General features: G+C 33.3%; 2 protein-coding genes across 4 annotated transcripts in view; one reads left to right on the plus strand and one right to left on the minus strand.

Annotated features, from left to right (window-relative positions):
* Positions 1-9,005, minus strand: part of LOC143234357 (protein alan shepard-like) — a 130,153-nt gene extending 121,148 nt beyond the window's left edge. Inside the window, exon 1 of one of the 3 annotated variants that reach the window (XM_076471653.1) lies at positions 8,410-9,005. In XM_076471653.1, coding sequence (XP_076327768.1) covers positions 8,410-8,415 — 6 coding nt within the window. In that variant the 5' untranslated portion in view covers positions 8,416-9,005. The remainder of the gene's footprint in view (positions 1-8,409) is intronic. The other 2 variants (XM_076471656.1, XM_076471658.1) reach the window with 2 other exon arrangements.
* Positions 9,006-15,820: 6,815 nt separating this feature from the next.
* LOC143234360 (small ubiquitin-related modifier-like) lies at positions 15,821-25,842 on the plus strand. The gene is made up of 5 exons (XM_076471662.1): positions 15,821-15,910; positions 16,008-16,070; positions 19,369-19,446; positions 20,167-20,238; positions 23,360-25,842. The coding sequence occupies exons 1-5, from the start codon at positions 15,896-15,898 to the stop codon at positions 23,417-23,419; spliced, it is 288 nt and encodes a 95-aa protein (XP_076327777.1). The 5' UTR covers positions 15,821-15,895; the 3' UTR covers positions 23,420-25,842.
* Positions 25,843-27,001: the final 1,159 nt, after the last annotated feature.

Raw genomic sequence — 27,001 nt, forward strand, 5'->3', positions numbered from 1 at the left:
TCACAAAATAACGACAGAGGGAAAACTAGTACCACTTCATATCAAAAGTTTTCTTTAATAATATAAACCCGAGTTCAATTTCAAACTTATTTCTTAACCTTTTATAATCAAGGACAGTTCAAAAGTCTCATTGTTTATTGGAGCTGGAGAAAAGGATGTTTTCTGGAGTCCCTGGATGAAGTGATATTTTAATCATCTGATTTCACTAATTAAAGAAATAAATGTGCAGACGTAGGAGAAAATATACAGTCAAGTTTTTACCGCTTGATATTAAATACGTTTGTGTGTGTAACTTTGACTAAAACATAGGACCCCCCCCCCCGTTGAAGGAGAAAATGTCCCCATTCCCTCTCCAATCGCTCTGTCCTTGAAATAATTAATACCACCTTATGAACAACGATGAACAGTACTGATAGAATTATTGTTAAACATCCTGGGACACATAGCTTGCTTAATTAAATAAATTTAGCTAAATAATATTAATTTCACTATAATTTACGATAGAATGGACCAGAGCATGAGCTAGTGGTCATCCTGATGGATTATGAATCGAAATATTTATGGTTTGTTACTTATAAAAATCCGAGTTACACATTTTGGATGTGTAATAAGAGTGGTAGTCAAATCCCACCATTCGCTTAAGAAGTAACCAAAGATTTGGCCGCAGGTTCTGTTCATTAGCTATATACTCTTAAGCTTATTAGTTGAAAATTAGGGACAGCTAGTGCAGACAACTCTTACAAAACGTTATGTGAATATACAAAAAAAAAAGGAAAATTAATGTGTCACAATGTGTGACATGTAGAAGTAATCTGAGAGTTCTCGAATTTTCAACAAACAAGGAAAACATTTAGTTACAAACAGCTGTTTTTCTAATCATTAGTTCCGGTTAACAGAATGACAACATACGAATCACGTTCAACCATTTACTAAAACCATGTTATAACTGTAAATATGCCACTCACTTAAACGTGTTCGTAAATAAAGGGATAAGTCATACCAATAACACTTTCAAACTTCATAAATTGAACAATAGCACCATATTTTCCACTATTCTCTTGCGCAAATGAATATATTATATAACGTAAATTAATTTAGTAATAAAGTCGATGGTTTAAAACAAGTTTGTTTTTTGAATTTCACGCAAAGCTACATGACGGCTATCTGCGCTAGCCGTCCCTAATTTAGCAGTGTAAGACTAGACGGAAGGCAGCTAGTCATCACCACCCACCGCCAACTCTTGGGCTACCTTTTTACCAACGAATAGTGGGATTGACCATCACATTATAACACCCCACGACTGAAAAGGCGAGCATCTTTGGTGCGACCGGGATTCAATCCGCGACCTTCAGATTACGAGTCGAATACCTTAACCCACCTGGCCATGCTGGGCCATTTAAAACAAATAAATCACAAGTTTGTAAACTCAGTTTTGCAAGTAATATTTTGTAACAGAGTTACTAGTTACTGCTGTTCATTTATTTTAATACCTACATTTGTCTCAGTTTAATGCATGTGACGTGCATTGCTGGATGTGTATTGCGCAAGTCCCATCTATTCTCTAAATTTGTAGAAGATTCTCGAAAGCAAGATTCAACAATATGTAGAAAATCCTAGTCTTCGAACATTGTTGAACGTTCGAAAATCTCATGTGATTGGTTTAAAAGCTAGCCGAGAGACAGTAATAGAATAAATTTTGGTTGCTGCAGTCCATACACTGTAAGCTTCAGAAGCTATACTTATGATTCAAACTTATCGGAAAACTACAGATATTTGACCAGGAAAATGTACAGATTTTGAACATTACGAACCGTCCAACTGCAGATAACGAACTTTGGATGTTAGTTAGTATTTATATAAAAACAAGAGATATCCTCCTCGGTAAAAAGAGAGCTTGTAAACTGCGTTAAGTCAAACAAGAATGGAGCTAGCTAGCATTCCTGTTAAGTGAAGTGTATCAATATAAAAATAATTTATGCCTCGTGAACCTGGACTGTTGATAAAATATTCAGCTCCAGATCAGATAGAAGACTGAATATTGTTCGTGAGTTTGAAAAATATTTGTATATAAACCAATATTCTTAATAACTATTTGTAATAGCATTATTAATTGTATATTAAAATATATTTGTATTAATATATAAAATTGTTTGTATCAATCTTGTTGGCAAATATCATAAATATTATAGCCATCGACATTTAATTAACTTTTAAATTAAAATTTTCAGCAATTTAAAATCGAAATACTTTAACATAATAAATCTGAGACTCGTCCAAGATAAATTACAACACGTAACAAGTTTTATTTGAATTTTTTTCTAGGTTCTACAAAGTTTTCTTTAGTTGTGAAAGATAAAACCAGTTCTCATTATCCTTTGTGCCAAATTTCGACTTAAGTTAAAGCGTATGCGTGTGTTTTCTTACAGCAAAGCCACATCGAGCTACCTGCTGTGTTCACTGAGAGGAATCTAACCCCTGATTTGAGCCTTGTAAATTCCGTAGATCTACCGCTGTACCAGCAGGGTACAAGTTAGAGAGTAAAGTAACATATGCCAAAAGTTCATTAAGTTATATATTATTTCGTTAAACCTTTACTACTAATTTCAAAACAGTTCAAGATGAATCAGAATTTATAATAGATGTCGCACAACTAGCAGAAGCACTGCCCTATGGTGGGGATCATGATTTTCTATGAACGGATGCCCTATGAATGGAGTGATTTTCTGTCACAAATTTGCTCTTAACTTTTTGTAACTATATTTTGGCAAGCTCTTCGATGTGCGTCTATATTTCGGGTTTCTTTCTAGCTTCTTCTCACACGATCTTGTCTCATAATTTTCTTGTTCTTCCTCTCTGTAACTTACATTCCGACGTCTCATTTTCCTTCTCAATGAATGATTCAGACTTTATCCGTGATGAATCGCTTTTCCGTTTGGCAATTATGGCATCATGTTTTTCGACGTTTTTGATCGATTTATTCTCACACTGAAATAAAAACACAACTTACGTAACTTACGAAGATCAAGTTATTACTAACTTCCTGGAAATTAGTATAGAATGAGCCCCGTATAAAGGACTTGCGATTGTTTCGGTCACAGAACAATCCAATTCATAATATACGCTTGGATTCTCCAGCATAAAAAGGCACTTTTCTGAAATATCAGTAATTCTCCATTTGGAAGAGTCGTTTTGAAATGCTGCATGAAACGCACTTTAACACAATTTTAGAAGTGTTATTAAAAATTTATTTCGTTTATAATAATAAATATCGTATTATAATGAAATTCCTGCTTGAATGATACTGGAAAAACGTTTTCATTACGCGATATTCAACTCTCAACTTCGTGAAATTTTGTGTGCATGTAAGTTTGCAATAGGGGTAACAACTTTCCCGTTTCCTGTCACGGAGAATTTTATTTTTTTCCATTCTCAGGATGCAGATATGACGTCATGAATACACCACACACGGATCTAAAGCACTGGCGTCATCTATACAAATATAATAGTACTGTCTGCTGTATGTTCACGTAAATACTTCGCAGATTGGTATGGAGGTTCACTAGATCCATAGGGAAACACAAATTTTCAATTTTGCGGTTTCTATGGGTTTTTTAACCACTACTTCGACTCTGTTGATGGATCTTTATCAAATTTAGCATGACAGTTTGCTGAGTCCATAAGGAGATACATGCAAACTTACAGTTTCACATTTTGTGTTTTGCTGTTTTTATAGACGTTTTGAGTTCTTTGAAAATTATATATAAAGGAAACAAGTTTTCTTGTCTTAAAATAATGTTTCACTGATCATGAATTCCGTCCATGATACGGGTACTCCACCTAGTGCCAAATTAATGTACTTTTTTATATAGGGAAGAAGAGTTACTCCACCATCAAGGAAGCGACTTTGGAAAAAAATGTTAGAAAATAAGTATATTATTTCTTTAATTTTATAACATCTTTTATTTTGGAACAATTTTAAGTTGATTGTTTGTTTTGAATTTCGCACAAAGCTATACAAAGGCTATCTGCATTAGCCGTCCCTAATTTAGCAGTGTAAAACTAGAGGGAAAGCAGCTAGTCATCACCACCCATCTCCAACTCTTCAGTTACTCTGTTACCAACGGATAGTGGGATTTATCGTCAGATTATAACGCCCTCCAGACTGAAAGGGCAAGCATGTTTGGTATAACGTGGATTCAAACCCGCGACCCACCATTAAAGGCCTGGCATGGCCAAGTTGTTAAAGTACTCGACTCGTAATCGCAGGTTGGAATCCCCGTCACACCAAACATGCTCGTTCTTTCAGCAGTGGTGGCGTTATAATGTGACGGTCAATGCCATTATTCGTTGGTAAAAGAGTAGCCCAAGAGTTGGCAGTGGGTGGTGATGACTAGCTGCCTTCCCTCTAGTTTTAGACTGATAAATTAGGGACGGCTAGCGCAGATACCTCTCGTGTAGCTTTGCGCGAAATTCAAAACAAATCAAACCCTCTATAACGTTGTTACTGATTTATTTCTTATAAAGTGAACAGGCAATAAATAAACGTAAGAGAAACAACTGTGATGAAACCTCATTAGGAACTTCCACTTATAATGTTAAAAAATCGTGGCGAGTTTCACCCAAATTGGACTTATAATGTAGGAAGAGTTCTGCGGAGAGACGAACATTGGTCTCTTATATATACACACAGATAATGAGGACTGGAATGCCAACTTCAGGAGGTAAATTTTTTTAACGTACTTATCTCCAAGTGGTAATACCTTATACTTTGTTTATTACTTACTTTTTATTTTTATTTACTTTTTTTTTACTTTTGAGAGCAATCACCTTCCCACAACTGTCTACAGACAGTGAAGGAAGATTTCTATTTATATTCCTTTGGTTATTTAATTATTCGTCGTGTGAGAGTGGCGAACAGAGGTTAAGACTAATAGATGTTATATCCATTATATGAGTCCTACCTCCGCAATCATCTCCACAACCTATGGTACATTTTATATCCCACATTGTATTATTATATTACGTACCATGGGGATCTTTTCAATTAGTACAGCGTTTTTAATTTTCGTTTGGGCTTGTTTCTATTTATGACAAATTATCAATAGTCAGAGGTTTGGATTTACTGTTTTTAACGCAGTCCTTCCCTTTTATTTTACTTGACTGTTCAGTATTCATATTCTATATAGATACATAGATTAGATTAGATAAATAGCTAATTTTTATTAAGTAGATCGCCAAATGTCTGTACCTGTCGCTCTTTATTTCCTGAATAGTTAATCATAATAAAAAACTATATATATAAACACTTCTTTACAAAAGTATATTACAGAAACATTATTCATTTTTTTTGCAGTTCCTAAAATTTGCTATTGACATCAACATCAATGTGTCAGTCTTTGTATATACTGAATGGTCACTCTAAAAAAAACTTAAGAAAAAAGTTTTCCTTTTTTGTGAGGGAATTTTACGAAAAAACGTAACGTTCCTCTTTAGTAGTTGAAAGAAATGTTTCGAAAGAGCATAAACGGTTTGTTCTGAATTTCGCGCAAAGCTACACGAGGGCTATCTGCGCTAGCCGTCCCTACTTTTACAGTGTAAGATTAGAGGGAATACAGCTAGTCACCACCGCCCACTGCCAACCCTTGGGATACTCTTTTTACCGACGAATAATGGGATTGACCGTGACATTATCACGCCCTCACGGCTGAAAGGGCGAACATGTTTGGTGCGACGGGGATTCGAACCTCAAATTACGAGTCGAACGCCTAAATCCACCTGGCCATGCCGGGCTAGCATAAACGGAAGAATGCATTATATAGAGAGAAACGTGTTTGACAATATGTTTGTTGTTGTTCGTTATATATATTTCATATTGGTATTATATACATGCATGATTTTAATGTACCATGAGGCGTAATTTGGTTTCAATATCTTCCCTCTGACGTTTCTTATAGAAATAGCAACTGTCTAAAACCATTCACTCCAGTAGCGGTCTTATCTTGCGCTCAGTAAATTGATAAGGAACAGTAGCATCGAGCGAGAAAATCTCCTCGACTATTTAGTGAATCTAAGCGTTCTGTTGTGTTGGATGCACCTAGCAACAAAACCAAAACATTTTTGCCAACAATGCATTACAATCCGTCTTGTTTGCACACACACACACACACACACACAAATGCAATTTTATTTATGAGAATAACACATGCAATGACAAAATATAGTTGTACACGGACCACTAGACAATAATATTGCATATACTCTATGATACGAGTCATTTTGTTGACTGCACATTTATTCATTCATCACCGCTTCAGGAAATTTGCCTTTCAAGTATTCGAACAGGTATCTGATAGTATTTATAAACATGCTAAATTAATATTATAAAATGATATCCATCACACATAAGTACACCCGTTTACTTCCATGAAATTAGCCACCTAGCAACAGTCGTGACTTGAAACGCAAATAACTGGTCATTCAATTTATAAACAACTGTTTCATCGATCACTTTAAAGCGAATCACAAACTACAAAGTACTCAATGTTTTGTGAATCGCGGCTAGATCTCAAAAATGGTCTAGGTACTTTACTTCTGTGGAAATTTATCTGACAACTTGAACCCAGTTAATCATATCACTATGTTGTGAATTAGCTTTACATGCCTTTAGTAGAATGTGACCATTTATAAACCAGTGGTACAAATATTCTGCCACCTAAATACAGTAGACCACCCTCACTGCGAGAAGACAAACAAGGATCATCCGTCAATTCTGCTTCATTGCAATCGTGAAGCACACTCTTGAAGATTGAATCAAATATATGCGGCCGCAGACTGACGATGTAACATTATGTAAAGATGGTTAGAAAACGTCGTTACAAGATAGGTCTGTATTACAGAGGCCCGGTGTGAGATGCATGTTATTCAAAAAAAAAAAAAAAAAGTCTCTACACGCTGTAAAATAATTTAATTAATAATAACACTACTGGCCCGGCATGGCCAGGTGGGTTAGGGCGCTTGACTCTTAATCTCAGGGTCCCGGGTTCGAATCCTCGTCGCACCAAACATACTCGCCCTTTCAGCCGTGGGGCGTTATAATGTTAGAGTCAATCCCACTCTTCGTTGGTAAATGAGTATCTCAAGAATTGGCAATAGGTGGTGATGACTACCTGCCTTCCCTCTAGTCTTACACTGCTAAATTAGGGACGGCTAGCGCAGATAGCCCTCGAGTACCTTTGCGCGAAATTCAAAGAACAAAAAAACAAACAACAACACTACTTGTCAAAACTCCATCCTCGACTCTTGTTGCTACCATGTCCTGGTGAAATTGGACCTAATGTCAGCCTACCCGTGCAGTGGTTGATTAGCCAATTTGACTATGTTAAATTGGTCGACACATTCGACAAAGAAAAAAGTTAAACTGAATTGGAGTAGTTTCCACGCCTGTGTGAAATGCTCGTGGGGGAAGTGTCATATTCGTTTACGTGACTCGAGATATTAAAGATGTTCTGAAAACAATTCTTCAACAGGATTGGTCAGGATTAACCTCGAGCTTTGTCAACGTTCTGATTTAAAGCATGCAGCACTGGTACTAAGTTGCCCTTTCTGAACTGTGTAGATATATAACCACATCTACCGTGTGCTTATTTATAACAGAAAGCCAAATGACCAATCTCTTGCAAATTAGATCACATGGCTGATCATTCAGTTCCCGATTTGCATACAAATTAACAACGTTGAGTAACAAATACTTATTACCAGCAGTAATAGTTTTAGTTGTATGAATATTACAAATTCCGACTATTCTTTAACAGTTTTAAGCAATGTAAAATTATCTAGCTTTGATTGAAACTCAATTTTAGCAGTTAATAAAACATATTCCAAACACCTGAATATGTTCGAATACTACCAAGTTTTTAAATATATATTCTGAGCATGAAAATATGAGCATATTTTAAAATGTATTAATACTAATACTCTCTAACCCTTCTCCACGAACATACTTCCTTTTAATATTCGTAGTAATAAAAATACTCATACAGACTACAGATCTCAAGCGTCCTAACGTTTGTTTTAACTGTTTTTAGTAACTGTATAAACAGCAAATTCTTAACATATCCTTAAATATTAAGTTTAAATTATTTAAATAACTGAGTGAATAAATTTACAAAATATTACACAGATATGCAGTTGTGTCCTAATTTTTACATGTTAATAACCAATTATTCTAACTTGTTAAAACTAAGTAAAATGAAACTAGTTGAGGAATAAAACGGTCGAATGAACACCAGTTTAGTTAGGGCCTGGTTCCAGTAACTTTTAACAGTTACCTAATACAATACTTTTATAATTTACTGTAAGCTTAGAGTTACAGATACATCACGATATTAACTCTAGATAATAAAGTATTACCTTCATATTGCAGTTTTCCAGAAAATTAACAACAAAGCACACAGATTTCTTTTAAAATACTTGACGAGTATTGTCCAAACTTGCCACTGTTTAAATTCCTTGTTCAGTCGTGGAAATACCGTTAAAAATCACCTACAAAGTTTTCTGTTAGCGTTAGTCCCGCTTGGATAGGCCTTTCTTTACGACGTGCGTTGTTCACACAGTCTCAAACGAAAGTGGTGAAACCAAAAAAATAAACGATACGACCTGAACTTCTCCGTAATTATCTTACATATTTAGCTAAACATTTCACTTCAGTTTAAGTCTACATCCGACAGTTAACATTGTAACATGTTGTATTTATTAAAGATATGAAACCATTAAGTCACAGAAATAAACTAATGTTGTTCAATAACGATTATATGGTGATATTTAGAGATTCAACGCTTTTCTTTCAACTTCTTATTCTCATCTATGGCCGCCGAACACCAAGTCGTCTGACAAGGACATCTGCAACGAAAGCTTAAAAAATTACTTCCAATTAGGGACCGTTGAAAAAGTTCAAGATAAGCATAAACTACTTTGATTGAAGAGATCTAATCACAATTACAACTTCAATTCACATTATCCATAGTGTCGGTTTAGCAAAATTTGAAGAATATTCGCAATATTATAATGTTCTCTTTGCTTGACGTATTAATATTTCGCGAGCTGAAATGTTATTGGCTCCCACACAGTTATGATTAAGATCCTTGTTCATTCACACCACAGTGACTAAGCCAGGGGTGTTGCAGGAAATCTACGTCAGTCCAACCACTTCAGAAACATTCCAAGTGAATATGTGCGTGTGTGCGTTTTCTTTTAGAAAAGCCACGCCGGACTGTCTGCTGAGTCCAACCAAGGGTATTCGAGCAACTAATTTTAGCGTTATAAATCCGTAAACTTACCGCTGTACCAGCGGGGGACCCAAGTGAAAATAAGCATTTATTTTAAGCATTGAGTTTTGTACTCCCACACCTCAGACCTTGATAGCATAAAATTTTTGTCGTAAGTCGACAACTCTGAAATTTATTCACACTATTATTTAACTTGAACTTTTCCTTAAAGTTAGGGGTCAGAGGCGTACATAAAACTAAAAACAGAGTGTGGTAGACGTCGAATACGATTCTTACAGGCAAAAATTAGTCAACATGCTAGATAAAAGCTTGTATGTGAACAATAGTTCGATCATTAAATTTGATATTTATTCTATACTTGCTTACAAGTGTATCAATTTAAATATTTTATCACTGATTACATAAGAAAGTATAAATTATCAGCGTTTCTGTAAAAATCTGAAAAAATCAAAATGAAAAACATTTTCTTTGTTAAAGATGCTTTAGATTTTATAATTGGAAATATTCTAATTGTGAGACTTTTTATAATTTGTATTTCTCATTTTTAATTGATTAGAGTAATATACGTTTCTTATTAGCTTCGTGTGTTGTGCCCATCCCAACGTAAAAACTAAAATAATCTAACAAGAAAAGATATCGATTCGTTTTTAAACAGGAAACGGCGAGTGAACATATCCAATTTGATATAGGGAGAAGAAAATGCAATATTTCAACTAAAATTGGCATCCTACGAAATAGTCAATAAACCTATTATTATAAATATACTAAATGTATTCACATTAGTTTTAAATGTTAATTTAAAAACATAGAAAGATACAGCTTAATAAACAATTGAGAATCTTTAAAAACGACCTATTTTTATATCATAAATCATGGTAGCAAAACATTATGAATATTGTAAAGGGTGCTCCAGTTTAGCCCACCGCTAGTACAGCGGTATGTCTACGGATTTACAACGCTAAAAATCAGGGGTTCGATTTCTCGCGGTGGGCTCAGCAGATAGCCTGATGTGGCTTTGCTATAAGAAAAACACAAACACGCTTCAGATTATCACCTCTAAAGATACCTTATTCTTACGAAATCTGAAGGTAGCGAGTTCGAATCCCCGTCACCAAACCTGTTTGTCCTATGCTGTTGCCGACTGGATCAGCAAATCCGGATGTAAAAATTCTTGGCTTACAAAATTACCGGTCGACCCCAAACTAGTTCAGAATAAGGTCTTAAAGAGAGAAGGGGAAGATACGAAATTATCAACATAGATATAGTTATTTAGTTAATAAATACGAACTTAAAATCACGTTCAGCAACATTTTAAGTGGCTTTTCAACGATTATCAAGGAAATACATCCCGAGTTTCTAAAATCATGCGATTAAACTTAACAAGTTTTGACAGATATGTTACGGTCAGGCATGGCCAGACGTTCGACTCGTAATCCGAGGGTCGAGAGTTCGAATTTCAGACACACCAAAGATGTTCACCCTTTCAGCCGTTGGGGCGTTCTAATGTTCGGTCAATCCCACTATTCGTTGGTAAAAGAGTATTGTTTGTTTGTTCTGAATTTCGCGCAAAGCTACTCGAGGGCTATCTGCGCTAGCCGTCCCTAATTTAGCAATGTAAGACTAGAAGGAAGGCAGCTAGTCATCACCACCCATCGCCAATTCTTGAGCTACTCTTTTACCAACGAATAGTGGGATTGACTGTAACATTATAACGCCCCACAGCTGAAAGGGCAAGCATGTTTGGTGCGACGGGGATTCGAACCCACGACCCTCAGATAACGAGTCGAACGCCTAAATCCACCTGGCCATGCCGAGCCAAGTAAAAAGTAGTCCAAGAGTTGGCGGTGGGTGGTGATGACTATCCGCCTTCCCTCTAGTCTTACACTGCTAAATTAGGGACGGCTGGCTCAGATTGTCCTCGTGTAGCTTTGCGCGAAATTTAAGAGCAAAAAAATATGTTAAACGAATGTTTAACTGTAAAGTCGTACAACAAAAACACTAAGGTTGGTTATTTTAGACAATTCTGTTTCATAACAGTATAATCGTCATATGACTTGCTCACGTTATTTTTTTGTGCTGAGATTACAGAAAAACGTATTGTTGTTTTTTTCATTTCGCCATCCGTAATTTAACAATGTAAGACTGGAGGGAAGGCAGGGAGTCATCACCACCCACCGCTAACTCTTAGGTTACTCTTTTACCAATGAATGGTAGGATTGACCGAAATTATAACGACCCTGCGGCTAAAAAGGGACATCATGTTTGGTGTGACAAGGATTTGAACCAGCAACCTGTAAGTTACAAGTCGAGCACCCCAACCACCTGGCCATGCTGGACCTTTGTTCGTTTATGCATACACAAATAGGGTATTTGTACTCTGCCAACCACGGATAGAAAAGTGAGATTTTTAGTATTATAAGCCTTTAGACTTATCACCAGCATTTACGTGTTTTTTTTGTAGGTTTTTTTCAGAATGATCTAGTCAACAAACTTTTATCTTGGTTTATGTTCTAATATTAAGTTATGAACCAGGTTTTAATTTTTCAATATTTTTGAAGCAATATAGCTTATCATACGAGCTTGTTTAATTTTTGTTTGTGTGTATATGTGTATTTGCTTTTTGTAAAGTCATATCGGGCCAGCTGCTGTGTCCGCCTAGAGGAATCAAGCCCCTGATTTTAGAGTTGTAAATCCGACCAGGGAACTTTTCCGTCTGTATCATGCAATGGAAGCAAAACAAAATCTGCTAAAATATTATTGGGCTGTTTATTCAAGCTACTACTGGGAATAGAACCTCGCATTTCAGCTTTGTAGCTCCGAAAACTTACCACTGTTCCAGTAGAGGACAATTATTTACGTGCAAGGAAGTTGGTGAAGTACAATGAAAATTTAGTACATTTTTTGACGCAACTATACGCTAACTGTATACTTTATATTCGTGATAAAAGTACGACAGAACAAAAACGTCGTGTTTCTTCAGGTTACTTCAGTGGAAAGATGTCCAAGCAGTAAAACTAACAGACTCAATATTCGTGATAAACAAATTACAGTAGATTTGACCCAATATGGACTTCAAACCAGTAGCATACAATGTACTTATTATTAAGATGGAACTTTGGAAGAAGTGGGTATTTAAAAACGTAATATCAAATATCATTTGATATTACTTGTGCACTTAGGCCTACAACTTGTGACAAAGTGAATGCACTATTCTCAGAATAAAGAGTAGTACTGCAATAGCTTAAGGAACATTGGGAAATGTATGATAAAGTTGAAACTAAATTATCTGACACTGAGTAAAATATAATTTAATCTTTATTAACTTTACGACGGATAGTACTTTTAGTAGAGATGAAGAATTTTTTGATTGAAGAACTTGCTGAATTTACTTACCCCAGAAGAAGAAAGCATGACATTGTATAAAAATCTTCTATAATTCAATCTCTCTTGGTACATATACACCATTCATATCATTGAGGGTCCAACAGCAAAATAAGGGAAAATAATCCATTATGGTTTTACCTTATTCACCAGTGTAAAGACCACTGTACATTTTTACAGTCTTTTATACGAGAAAGTTCATGTGATACAATAGGTTGATGATCCAGAGAAATAGATACCTTGACTGAAAATAAGTTATCGATATTCCTTGACTAGCGATATTCTTAAAACTAGGCACACGGCTAGAAGCACGAATGTATGAATTGTTTTAAAATAAATGCTCATCTCACAAACCAAACGTTGTTTGTTTGTTTTATGAATTTTGCACAAAGCTACTCGAGGGCTATCTGTGCTAGCCACCACTAATTTAGCAGTGCAAGACTAGAGGGAAGGCAGCTAGTCATCACCACCCACCGTTAAGTCTTGGGCTACTCTTTTACCAACGAATAGTGGAATTGACCGTCACATTATAACGCCCCCACGGCTGGGAGGGCGAGCATGTTTGGCGCGACGGGAATTCGAACCCGCGACCCTCAGATTACGAGTCGCACGCCTTAACGCGCTTGGCCATGCTGGGCCTCAAACTAAACGACATGAGAAATACTAAATATGAATTTGCATACCACACTAATAGAATGACAATTATTGACGTTAGGCATACTTAAGTGAAGCGAAAACACTTGTGACTCTTTAAATAATAACTAGTAACTGTTTAAATGGAAAAAGAATGTATCTGTCTCACATGTCGTCAAAAATGTTTTAAAGTAATTTTACGAATATGAATAGATATGTCTTCGTATAACACATATGACCTCTTATATAATTATTACCGAAATAAGAAATTCTTTAGTTTTTTAACCAGATTTTTCTAGGAACACGAACTTGTGATTATAACTGGCATTTAGATATATATGCTAATACTACTGAAGATAATTTGTGTTTTAGTGCATAATTGAATTGTGGGCATAAGGTAACGTTAAGGTTGAAAACACCAAAACCTTAGTTTATTGTTTATTACCTTCTATTGTTATGCTGTTTTAAAATATTTTTGAACTTATTGGAAAATATAATAATTATTTTATCTTTCAATTTGGATATGTTAATTTAGCTATTCATTTTAATGTTAGTTCGATATATTTTCTTTATTGTAATGTAATACAAGTGGACTGAATGATATAGAGTGTTATTGCAATATCATTATATTTATATTTATGTTCACGACACTAGTGTACCTGTTTTTAACTTCTTCTGTTTTTTTGTAATATCTATGTATTATCCCACCAAACCTGAAAAAGAGATAGGCTATCACATTACAGATAATCTCTATTCACTTTGTTCCTTGCTACTAAGAGATAGTAAATGCAGAAAGTACACTTCTAAGAGTCACGAGGATGTGTAACTGGTGACATAATTTAAATTCGCTTGCATAATCTATCATATCTACCAGTTGACAATTCAAATTAAGTCTTTGGTAATCCAACTAAATAAAATGATGCAAGATTGTCATAATCACCAAACAGAAGATCAGCAAAGTATGTGTGAGGGTCCTTAGAAAGTATCTTAGGAGAACACATACAAACTGTAGTAAATGATGAACTACCAGTATTTGATATGGTCAGTTTTTTTTTTTTATTGAATACATATATAGATATAGATATGGATTCCTACTCTTAAGGAGCAAAGATTAAAAGACAGTACCAGATGGATAAGTAATGTGTTGGCTTTCATGTTATCCAAAGTGATGAGTTGACTAAAAATAGCCAACTCTTAATTATTCAATAATCTTTGTAGCACATTGATTAAGTAATTACCACTAGCAGCAAGAAATAGATATACCTGCTATTTAATGCTTTAGGATTGTGTTAAAATTCTGTTCACAGATTCTAAAACTGTAAATCATAAAGGAGTAAAGGTTCTAATACTGAATTTTGAGTCACTTCACTTGTAGCATTAAAATCAACTTTGACTGAACTCCAGTAAATTAATGTGTTCACCTTGTTCCACATTGTTTTCATCTACCAGCTGTTCAAGATCAGGAATATTGCTTAAATTTCCATTGACAAAAATTGAAGAATAATCAGAATGTAATAACCCAACCACTTCATAATTATCAGATAGGTTTGTTTTGTTTATTATTTTAATTTCGCGCAAAGCTACTCGAGGGCTATCTGTGCTAGCCGTCCCTAATTTAACATTTACGGGTAACTGTTGGGCTACTCTTTTACTAACGAATAGTGGGATTGACCGTCACATTATAATGCCCCCACGGCTGAAAGGGTGAGCATGTTTGGTGCGATGGGGATTCGAACCTGCGACCCTCAAATTACGAGTCAAACACCTTAATCAATTTGGCCATGCCGAGCCTTATGAGATAGGAGTCTTTCTTTATTCCTGAAAGGGGAACCCCATTCCAACATTTTGTTTATTCTTAATGTATTTAAAGAACTATCCACTGTTAATTTTACATTTTTAACTAAAGTTTTTCAAACTAGTCGATTTAAATTCCTTAAATTAATGATATTTACCTTAATTTTATATCTTATATCTTTTATGAGCCATTTTTTTTTGAATTGCAACTACCATCTTATTTTTATAAGGAATACATTATTTTTAATATTCTAAAGTCATCCGGTAGGCCAGCGGTGAGTATTCCGATTTACAATGCTCGAGTTAGGGATTCATTTCCCTCTGTTGACACAGCATGTAGCCGATATGACTTTGTTATAAGAAAATAAATAAAATATTCTAAAATTTATTTGAAAGAATGATTTGAATTTTGCACAAAGCTACATGAGGGCTATCTACGCTGCCGTCCCAAATTTAGCAATGTAAGACTAGAGGGAAGACAGTTAGTAATTACCACCCACCGCCAACTCTTGGTATATGTGTTTGCATATTGTTTGTCTTTGTTTGAGTGTGCTGCTTCAAAATGGATCATTTACACTGTATTCACAGCAAAATTCGAATTTCAAATTTTAGCGTTATAAGTTTGTACAACTTATCATTCAGCCATTGGGTGACGTATGTATATATATATATATATCCTTTATCTCTCTTCAATTTATTTTCCCGCCAATTTATAGTTTGCTCAACTGCGCCACCTTTCGTATCTTTGCTTTGTTTGAAACAAAAATTTGTAAACGGTGTAACGTTCGCCAGTTGGTAGAAAAATGGCTGATCATCAGGTAATGTATTTGTAAAGAATTTTAAACTTGAGAACAAAATATAAAAAATCGTTTATTTTTCTTCCTGATCTTCAGATTCTTGTTATTTTCGTTTTAGAATAAGAAACCAGAAGGGGGCGATGCTGGGTCAGAGTACATTAAATTAAAAGTGGTCGGTCAGGTGAGTTATACACTCAAATACAAAATTAGGCTTAGGTATGATACTGTGAGGAACTATTTTTAACTATATATATTAAAAAAAGGAACATGATACAATAAGAAAAAAAAAATTCCAGTTATATACGAGTTACTTTTTAATAAAAGTGAAATTATTGTATTTAGGTTTTAGAAGTTTATATAAACTGGAATTTCATAAATTAATTAATAACAATATTAACAAAAACTTTGATATATTTTAATTTTAAATCAAGGTTTATTTTATCAGTATGTGAATAAACGCTGATTAGATCAAGTATTCCTGTCGATTGAGTAGTAATCGTGGTTAATAATTATTCGTATTAAATTTAAAGTGCTCTCTTTTAATAAGTTTTGTCATTGTTGATGCATGGTTGTAATAGATCTGCTTTAAAACATGCACAAATAATAAATATAGAACAGTAAAGTGGGATTGCAGATAATGTAACATTGTTTAGGGCATTTAATTATTACATTTTTTAAAATAAAAATATTTAAACATGTTATTTAAATTTTATCTGGAATTTGATGGAAATGAAGTATGTTTTACCCTTAAATTTAAAACATGCGTATTTCAAGATGCACACATGATGGATAAAGTTTTTAATAACAAACAAATCTGTATATTCTTATTTGAGCTTCATTTTATAATAATGTGGCATGGATTCTAATTAGGAAGTAACTTTTTCTCGTAACTCTTAGCTTTAGTAGTATTTACAACTTGAAATGAGTTCAAAGATATAACATGGGGAATTTAAAATTTCGTATTTGCTATTCAACAAGAAGCTGAAATGAATATTCTGATCAAAGCAAAGCTACCTGCATAGTTAAATTGTTGAGCAGGCCATTTATCAAGCTTTCTTTTAACCCATTTTAAAGTAAAGAATGATATTTTTTAACATTCCAGTCTCTCATTGCTTATCTCAGCCTTTAACATTTCATCATTCTTCTTACAATTTTAAATAAGGTAAATTAGCATGATAAACAAACCTCACTTTTGAAATAAAATACTATCAGAAAAATTAGGAAGTTAATGTTGACATGTTCAAACATCCTACAGAGCTATTTCAAGTCTTGTTTTTTACAGTACAGTTCTTTCTCTTTCTTTCTTTTTATGTTAATGGTATTTGTGGATAATTCCCTCCCACTTCTCAAAAACATGTTTACACAAAGTAGCTCTTCTTCAACTTAAGTGGGAAACTTTTGTTAAAACATGCTTCGTTGGCAGTTATCTTTATGTTCATAATAAGAGCTGAGCAATTAATTGATTAATTCATATAATCAATTACGTTGAATAGTGTGATGAGAAATAATCATTGAAATTTTGATTTAATCTGTTAAATGTTGGGAAATAATGATAATCAGCTGTTCTTGCTTTTGGTTAATTTAACTTCCTAAGTAATTTATTTATTGCAATTATAATTTTCCATTGTTATTTTAAAGTAATTCATGTTTGTTCATCTTAATAATTTAGTGCCACGACCTACAGAAAGTAATAATGAAAGCAGCCTTCATTTTGAAGAACTTTGTCCATTAACTCTATCTGTTAGGTTGTTTTTGGAAAGGTGTTGAAAAAACGTTTTTTATTTTGATTCTTAAGAGCCTATTGTAACACATGATAACATGCAAATAATTAAAGATACAGCAAGGAAAGGTTTGTCTAAATTAACTCAAGTATTTTGTGAAATGTGAAAAGTGCCCAAGGTATTTCAGGTTAGTTACATAAGGAGTTAAGTTGCAAAATCTCCAGATTAATGAAGTTGAATTATATTTGAAACTATTACTTAAATTGTGATATATCGATTCAAAGTGCTTCTATATCACTAAAATATGTTAATCACATTTTAATGTTTCTAGGTATTAACATTTTTAATTATACATATTATTCAGGTCTTGTGAGAATAATTTAAGAATCAGTAATTACCAAGTTCCACTAATTGCTTAGCTGTATTAAAAATTATCCATTGAGCTAATTCATGCTTACAAGAGAGTAAATGTTAAAAACTTAGTTGAGCAAAATGTCACAATACAGTCAAAATTTAAAAGTTCTTACAGGGGCAAAATTGCTTTATATATGAAACACAATAATATTAACACTAAAAAATGCAGAATTACACACATCAACTTCATCTACTGTTATCCAAGAGTATGGATGTGGCCATTATCTACATCGTCAACGTGAAGACAACCACATATCTCAAAACAGTATGAGCTATCTTTTCTGTGAGTAAACATAGCTAATTTCCAGTTTGTAAATTAATAACTTGTGGGCAACATAGAAAGGGAAAGACTTTACTACATCCAGTCTTCAACTAAACAAAGTACAGAAGATTTAAAAAATTGTATTAATTATGGATGGAGCTAATGCATGGTTCAGTCCTGTACTGCAACTATAAAGACATCATTTTTTTATATTAACGTCCTCTTCACACATCCTAACCTAACTGTGTGTTAGCTAATAAGTGAATTCTAAGACTAGTTTTCCTACAGTTTGTCTTGTGGAATTTACCAATTGTTTCAGCATACGCGAGTAGTGCGTCTCCTTAAAAATGTATTTTTGCACTTTGCTTATCACCATCAAAAGGGTTAGATCTACAGATGGCAGAATTATATACATCATTGATTCTCTACATTAATTTTCTGATTGAGGCATCGTACTTGCACGTGATTGATCGATGCCAGGATAACAACTATAGAGTTCTGCATACTGGTAAGTATGAAAGGCAGTGATTGGTAATGTAGTTCAGTTCAGAGTCAAGAACGTTTAATTTCAAAGTATGGTAAATGATTAATCATAAAGTTAGCTTTCTTTGTGAATATAAATATTTTGGCTTGCTTAAATTAAGCCCAATCAGCAATTTACATCTGTCATGTATACTTAGAACTATTTCTTACAAATACATGCACCATCTGACATAACTGAATCATTAAGCTTAGGTCTCGTGCTGTTTTTCACATTTGTAAACCCAGGGTCATCATTTCCAATATTTTATGAACGTGATTTTTTTTTAGTTTTCCTTCCGAGATATTTTTTTCATTAAGACTTCAGCTGTTTCTGTAGCAACTGGACTGTAAAGATGATTCATGTAAACTGAAGATTGAGCTCTTTAGCATATCAATTTTCTTCATTATGTTTTAAAAATAAATAAATGTTAACAGAGTTCTTCAAAGAGAGCTAACAAAATACAGTCAAATGCCATGCCTAAGGAACTTCAGAAAATGATAATACTGTAAACCTATCTATTCTCTGGACAGTGTGGTATTAATATCTTGTATATTTTCAGGACAGCAACGAAATACACTTTAGGGTGAAAATGACAACTCAGATGGGGAAGCTTAAAAAGTCGTATAGTGAACGAGTGGTGAGTTTTTTCTTATTTTCGTGAAAATAAAGTACTGTGATTTTAACAGGTGAGCTTATGCAACATCGATGGTCCATTCAAACCACTTAAAATGAAATTTGTTCTAAGCTCTGTTAACTGTTACAAGTTTGTGCTTGGCGACTTAAAACAAATCTCGGGCTGATGCCTGTGTTTTATTAGTTGCATGACTAACTAGTCTATATACGTATAGTTTTTTACTGTTGTTATTAATACAATATTATTCAATTGTTTTCATATTTAATGGATTTTTTCTTATGCATTCATATTATTTTTAATGTGAAAAACAACTTTATATCACTAGTCATTTGATAAAATAATGCTTTCAGAGTGAATGGTTTAAGTATTAATGAAGTAATATTGATTTGTATTTCTTGTTGTTTAGCAGTTTAGCTCATTGTTTAAAACACAGTGCTGGTTGTACGAATGTATGCTTCTTTAATATCTACTGTAATAATAAACATTTTTACAATCATACCACCAGTTTACATAAGCCTATGTATATTTTACTTCAAATTTAATATTGTGTGATTCGAAAATATTTTAAAGTTGCATCAGTAATCCTTTAATAAACTAAAGACTGTCACTTCTCACTTGTATCGTGTTTGATCTTTTGATAAAATGAAACCATTTTAATACTTCTTGCTTGTAACACGTATGATCAAATGTTTGTGTAGTTTTACAACTTTTGACTTATTTCAGGGGGTTCCAGGTAGTTCTTTGAGGTTTCTTTTTGATGGGAGGAGAATAAATGACGATGAAACACCAAAACAGGTATCGTAAGAGTTACTTTCATATAATTAGGGTTGTTCCAAAAAGAGTAACTGTTACACAAATGTATTTAAATCAGATATGATCAAATATGTATGCAGTGTGTTTGGTAAGATATCCTAATACAGTAAAACCTGTATAAGCCAGAAACTTCATAGGGTGGAAACCTGTACAAGCTGGAAATATCAAACTTTTGTGGCATTATCTTAAGATTTCTCTTAAAACGCCCTCTATAGGGCAAAACCTGTGTAATACGGACAGAAAACTATCTTTCACCAACCTCGTCTATCAACATGTAGGACTAGAACCTGAGTAAGGCAGAAAAAAATGTTTTTGATTAAATATTAATTTATTTAATTAATAACTTCTCTAAGTATTAATAAATTTTTGTTCAATTAATAATTTGTTTAAATATTAATAAATTCTTGGACACTTTGTTACAGTAAGTATTGGTTAAATATATTCTGTTCTTTTTTCTGTTGTCATTATTTTTACAGTTAAATTAGATTCATGACTTGTAGAAATAAATTTGTCTTTTAAGTGCAAAATTCTACTCTAAATAATTCTTACAAAAAATAAATTTCTATCTTCCCTAATTTTAAAATTTTAGGGAAAATTTACTTAATACCCTCATTTTTAAAAAAGCTACTGAATACCCTCATTTTTTTTTTAAAGTTGTTTGTTATGATGATTCTAGTAAAATTCAGACTGATTGAGAAGGTTCATGCAGGTGATTCTGTTAACATGGAAGGTTTTTTAAACATTGACAAGAATGTTTTAACAGAAACTGATGAAATTGATTTAAAATCTATAATAGAATCGCAATATGGTAACAATGTGAGAGATTCAGAAGATGAACAAAATGGAAAAGATAGTGAGGAAATAGAAATTCCTACTTCATCGGAAGTGTTAAGTTATATTAATACTATTAAATTGTATGCAAAAATGAAGGGGGAAAATGAACTTCGTGAAAAGGTCGTAGAATTGGTGTTCTCTTTTAACCACATGAGAAAATCCATTAGAAAACTAAACAGTTGAAATTAGAAACTTTCTTCAAATAAATGTGATTAATATTTTGTGTACTTGTGTATATTTTGAATGTCTATTTTTGTTCTTATTCTAATAAATATAGCATAAACAGTATGATAACTTTATTCACAAATGCCATACTTCCCTTGAGTCAAGCAAGTATAATATTTTGCTTAAAACTTGTATATAATTAAAGAAATGCATGTTCACTATCTAAGCCAGAAAAACCTGCTTAAACTGGAAATTTTACTCAGTCCCGTGCGATTCTGCCTTAGACAGGTTTTACTGTATTTGAAATGATTTTCTGACTTGTATTGGAAAAAAATTTAAGTGACTTCCCACTGAAATTCAATAAAATTATCTCAGTTATTTGGTTTGTCTTAAAACAAATGCCATAAATGAGCATGTAGAATTTTATCACATAGTCCAGTAAAGTGGTGGAGAAAGCATTTTTATAAATGAAAACAAAAATTATTGTAGCCTTTTATTACCTTAATTTTTACCTTCTAGTTTTTTGTAGTGCAATAAGCTTTATCAAGCTGTTTTTGGAGCTCAATATTTAAGCTAATAATTTGATGTCCTATCAGAAACTATCATCACACGTATAACAACATCTTTTTATAGTTGTACCTAAGAAAAATACTTTAGAGTGTTCTATATGAAGTTTTGTGATTCAGTATAATCAGTTTGGTATTAAAAACCTAGATTGAAAGTAGGTTTTCTATGTTGAACTGTTAAGGTTAGAGAGGAACTACCAAAATGATTCCAGGGTTAGAAGGTTATCATTAAAAATATTTTGACAGTTTTGTTTTTCAGAAGAGAAGAATGACTGAGGGTAACATTATTTAGGTTTCTAAGACTACTAAAATTCTGGAAATCTCATTTTCATTTAACAAAATCCAAACGGTGAGACTAGAGGCCACAAATATAAGAGGTGGAAAGCTCGCGTACAGTATCAGTTAAAAAATATGCTTTTTGAATATGGTAATCAGCCTATGTAATATATGATCAAGTGTAGTTGAAACTGCTTTATTGAAGAAATATAAGATTAGATAACTTTTAGAAATTAGGGTTGAATGCAAGAAAGTGGACTTTTATATGTTGTTTCAAATAGGATGATAGTAGAAAATGGGTTACTGTAAATCAGTCAAATGACCACTTGTTATTCATTGGAAATGAAAATAAATTTCAGTTGTTTTTGTTTTTTTAAGGCTCTACGTAACTGAGAATTTGTTTTGTTTGGGAACTTGGATAAGAAAATAAATTACTAATTCCTTGTATGATATTCATGATGGTGGTAAAAAGTGACAAATCTAGGTCTTAAGATATTTTTTGTGGCCAGAAGTTCTTGAAGAAAGTAATGGCAGTTATATCAGGGTTCTAAAGTGATTTTTCAGTAGTGTAATTCAAATGTTGTATATATAAAGATACAAACAAGACAGTAACCTGGAAAGAATATATCTGAATTCCCTTATGGCTCTCTGGGGAAAATGTACCAGAAAGTGTCTCAAACGTTAGTTGTTAACTCACAAGATGTTAGGAACTTGATAGGGAAGGAAACCATTACAAATTAACAATCTTAGCATCATCAAATACCCAGTAATGACACAAGTTTTCCAGAAATTGTACATTTGTAATAGTTTCTTTACCAATTCTAGCCATCTCTAAACTTCATTAGATATGAGCTGCAGTTAGATGAGATGCTAAGACATAGCAGAAATTGTTTCAAAATTCAGTGGATTTAGATTGCTTAAGGGAATTCCTTTGAAGTGTTGTCATGGGAAATTAATCATTACATGGTAGTTAAAGGACTTACCACAAAGTTCTTCAGTTGCGGAGGAACACAACTCCTCCAAAGCGAGTAGTACTAGAAAATCTGTATTCTTTCCTAACTAATTTATTTAAGATTCACTCATTGTGGCTTTTTAGAAGCAGTACTTTTTTAAAAAAAAAATTAGAATACAGAGAAAGAATAATTGTTTGATAAAAAACCTTGTATTTAAAATGTATTTTGATGCTGTATTGTTTCAGCTATGTAGTTTTTACTTCAAATTCTAGGGGAAAATAATGTGATTTGTGGATTCTCTTATTTCAGTTGGAAATGGAAAATGATGATGTCATTGAAGTATACCAGGAGCAGACAGGGGGTTTGTAACAGTTGTAGCATCTACAAGCATTTGCTTATGTTATTCATTGAAAGATACCAGGAGCAGACAGGGGGTTTGTAACAGTTGTAGCATCTACAAGCATTTGCTTATGTTATTCATTGAAAGATATCAGGAGCAGATGGGGGGTTTATAACAGTTGTAGCATCTATAAGCACGTGCTTATGTTATTCATTGAAGTATACCAGGAGCAGACAAGGAGTTTGTAACACTTGTAGCATCTACAAGCACATGCTTATGTTATTAATTGAAGTATACCAGGATCAGACAGGGTGTTTGTAACAGTTTTAGCATCTACAAGCATGTGCTTATGTTATTAATTGGGTTTCGTATTGTTACGGGATCTCTTCATTTTTTGCTCATTAAGGAAGAACAGTTACAAAGCCAGAAGTATTTCTTTGTTTAAAGCAATTAACGTCTTACAGGATTGCTAGTTTATTTCTTTGTGTAACTTGCTCTCTTTCAGAAACTCTGTACGTGTTACAGATTCTTTACGTCATTTGTAACACTTTTTTTTTTTAACCCTAAGTTTGTGACTTAACCAGGACCATATTGGTGACAAATCTGGAGAATGTAACATTTAGAAACTTTTCAAACTTAAAAAAACTGTACTGAATAAATTGCTGTGGACTATATCTCTTATTCTCTGAAAGTAAAATGTTAGTAACTTGTTTTAACTGAGGAGTTATTTAATATAATTTGGCTTACGTTTTCTGTTATACATACAATCTGTGGGTATTTGACCACAGTAGGATATGCACTGAGAAAAATTTATCATGTAACAGAGGGAAAAGAGAATTTTCAGGGAGTAAAGGTAAAAATAAGAAAGTTTCTTTCTCTTCTATAACATAAACCACAGTTCTGTTGTATCTCGAACTGGTCAGTCAGGGGTAAATGGGTCCTATCCATTGTTTCCTTTGGTAAGACATTTATAAAGGTTACCTAATATACGTTGTCTTTTACTTCTTTTATTCAAATACCTATGGTTATTATTTGCACTAAAATATCTTAGGTTTTTTGGTCAATTTACACATTTAAAATAGCAAATAATTCTCATTAAAATCAGCAAACTATGATGCCTAGTTTGGAAGTTGTATCAAAATTACTCAGTTTTTGTGCTGGTTTTGGACTCTAAATGATTCAAAAATAAAAATTGAAAAACTAGTACTATTGGTTCTGATTATATGAACATTTAATCACCAATTTCACTGATTTTTGTCCTGGTTATGTCAAGAATTCAGGGTTAAGTAAATGCATAGCTTCAAAAAACACAGTTTGACAGTTCTCTGTATTCAAAAGCAAAAGTAGATAAATATTTAATACTTTGAAGAATAATAGATAATTGGGAATTATGGATTTGTTTTATCTTGTCAGTTGTAATTAGATGTTTGATATTTTTTTTTTGTAAAAGTACTTTTAAGAAAAAAATTAAAAATATAAAAGAAATTTGGTAGTTTTATATATAAAAGCCACTTTAATATATAAAAATCATGATTATGGGATCCTTTTAAAAGATATTTTTGGTTAGACAGCTGTAACACTTGTTTATGAAATACTTTGTGTCCATTCATGTTCATCCAATCAACAAGGATAACTGAGAACCAACAAGTTCTGAAGTGAAAATAATTTATTTAGGTGAATGAACCAATACTTTCTATGATCTGGTTGTTCTTTTCCTGACTGCCATTATTCATTTTGTACCACCGATCTTCAGTGTCATCACTCAACATGTCTGAAGTTATCTTCACGTAGATGAAAGAGTAAAACATCTAATGTACATTTCTGATACACTGTGGAAATGAAAATGCATTATTGTTAAATCCTGTGACCTGAAGGCAAATTTTGAAGTGGGGGTTAATTCAGTGTCCCATTATAATGAAAATGGATCAACTCGTGGGATGTGTGTTATTTGTCCATCTTTATAGCCTTTTGTAAATACATTTTAGACAAATCTTTAGAAGTTATGAACCAGATTTCTTAAAGGAATTTTTTATGAATCAGCTTTGACGCATTGTTTTCATTTATATATATCGATCTGGTAAAATAATCTTACAGTTTGCATCAAGTATAAAGCTCATCTTGTGCCATTTAAGTGGCATTAAATAAATACATTGTATGGATGTAACTGTAATGTCATCTATTTTATGCACTGCAAGATGCATGACAGAGGTAACATTTTTTTCAAGAGTTTCTGATACATTTTAATTTTAGTGTATACAGAAATTGAAGAAATATAAACATTTCATCACTGTGTAGTTCATACACATTTGAATACATTTTGTTTCTTCTGCCTTTATTTTTTTAAGGCTGTTTTATCTAGCTGTATTTAAAGGGCATTATTAGTATGGTTTCATTGACTGAAGCTTTAGAAGAACTAAGACTGTTTTAATAAAGTCTTCACTATAAAATAAAATCAGACAGAACCTGGCCTGTATTATTAGTGTTGTTTACTTCAATTGATCATACCATATGCACTGAACGTAAGAAACTCCTTCCTTCATTGCTAAGTAGGCACCCTCTGGTACAGCGGTAAGTCTACAGATTTGCAATGCTAAAATCAGGGTTCGATTCCACTCGATAGACTCAGCAGATAGCCCGATATAGCTTTGCTATAAGAAGACACACATGCACACGCGCACTCATTACTAAGTAACTGATAAGTTAATGTAAGAGTAGCATATAAATTAGGGACGGCTCAGGTTTGTCCTCCTGGTTGGGGGTTGTGCAGTAAGCTAACAATCTATTCACTTAAAAAACCAGCCTGTTAATTAATCCGCAAGCGATTGCGGCCCTATGCTCCTTCATGGAATCGAGAGGCATAATAATAATAATAAGAGTAGCATATAACTATTCAGATGAAGGTAGTTGTGAAATGCTTAGCCAATCTCGAAAGTGCAACAACAAAAAAATGTTAACCAGAGTATAAGACAACCATGGAACAGAAATGTGTCCAGTACTTAAATTCATAACAACCTGGCAAAACTTGGTGGTCAGGGAGCTCGAATCTTAAACCGAGGGTCGTGGGTTTGAATCCCTGTCACACTAACAAGCTCAACTCCAGTGGCATAATGGCATGTCTGTGGATTTGTGTCACAAAAAACTGGGTTTTAATACTCGTGGTGGGCAGAACACAGATATCCCTTTGTGCTTAAAAATAAACAATACTCCAAACATGGCTTGCCTTTCACCCGTGCGAGCGTTATAAATCAATAGTCAACCCCACTGTTGGTAAGAATAGCCTAACAGTTGGCGGTGGGTGGTGATAACTAGCTTTCCTCCAGTCTTGTGATTCTAAATTAGGGACAGCTAGCTCTCGTGTAGCTTTCTGCAAAATTCGAAAACAAACTTTTTTACATATTTATTTACATTTTGTATCATTAAAAGCCCGTATGGTCAGGTGGAAAGGGCGCTTATTAAGCACAAAGATAACACGTTATCTAGGGTTAGAAATCTCCAGACTTGCTGTTGATCCACTAGGGGGCGTTATCAACGGTAAATAGATATTTTACATTTTGTTTAAAATCGTTTAACACAATGACCTAAAAACATTAAAAATTGTATTTTTATGAATA

Source organism: Tachypleus tridentatus, chromosome 12 (genome assembly GCF_004210375.1).
Source record: "Tachypleus tridentatus isolate NWPU-2018 chromosome 12, ASM421037v1, whole genome shotgun sequence".
Classification (NCBI taxonomy): Eukaryota; Metazoa; Arthropoda; class Merostomata; order Xiphosura; family Limulidae; genus Tachypleus; species Tachypleus tridentatus.

Bases quoted from the DNA above. Each gene is read 5' to 3' on its own strand.
- LOC143234360 (XM_076471662.1), top strand. The intron at 16,071-19,368 runs GTGAGTTATACA...GTATATTTTCAG, and splicing joins AATTAAAAGTGGTCGGTCAG to GACAGCAACGAAATACACTT. The intron at 19,447-20,166 runs GTGAGTTTTTTC...GACTTATTTCAG, and splicing joins AGTCGTATAGTGAACGAGTG to GGGGTTCCAGGTAGTTCTTT.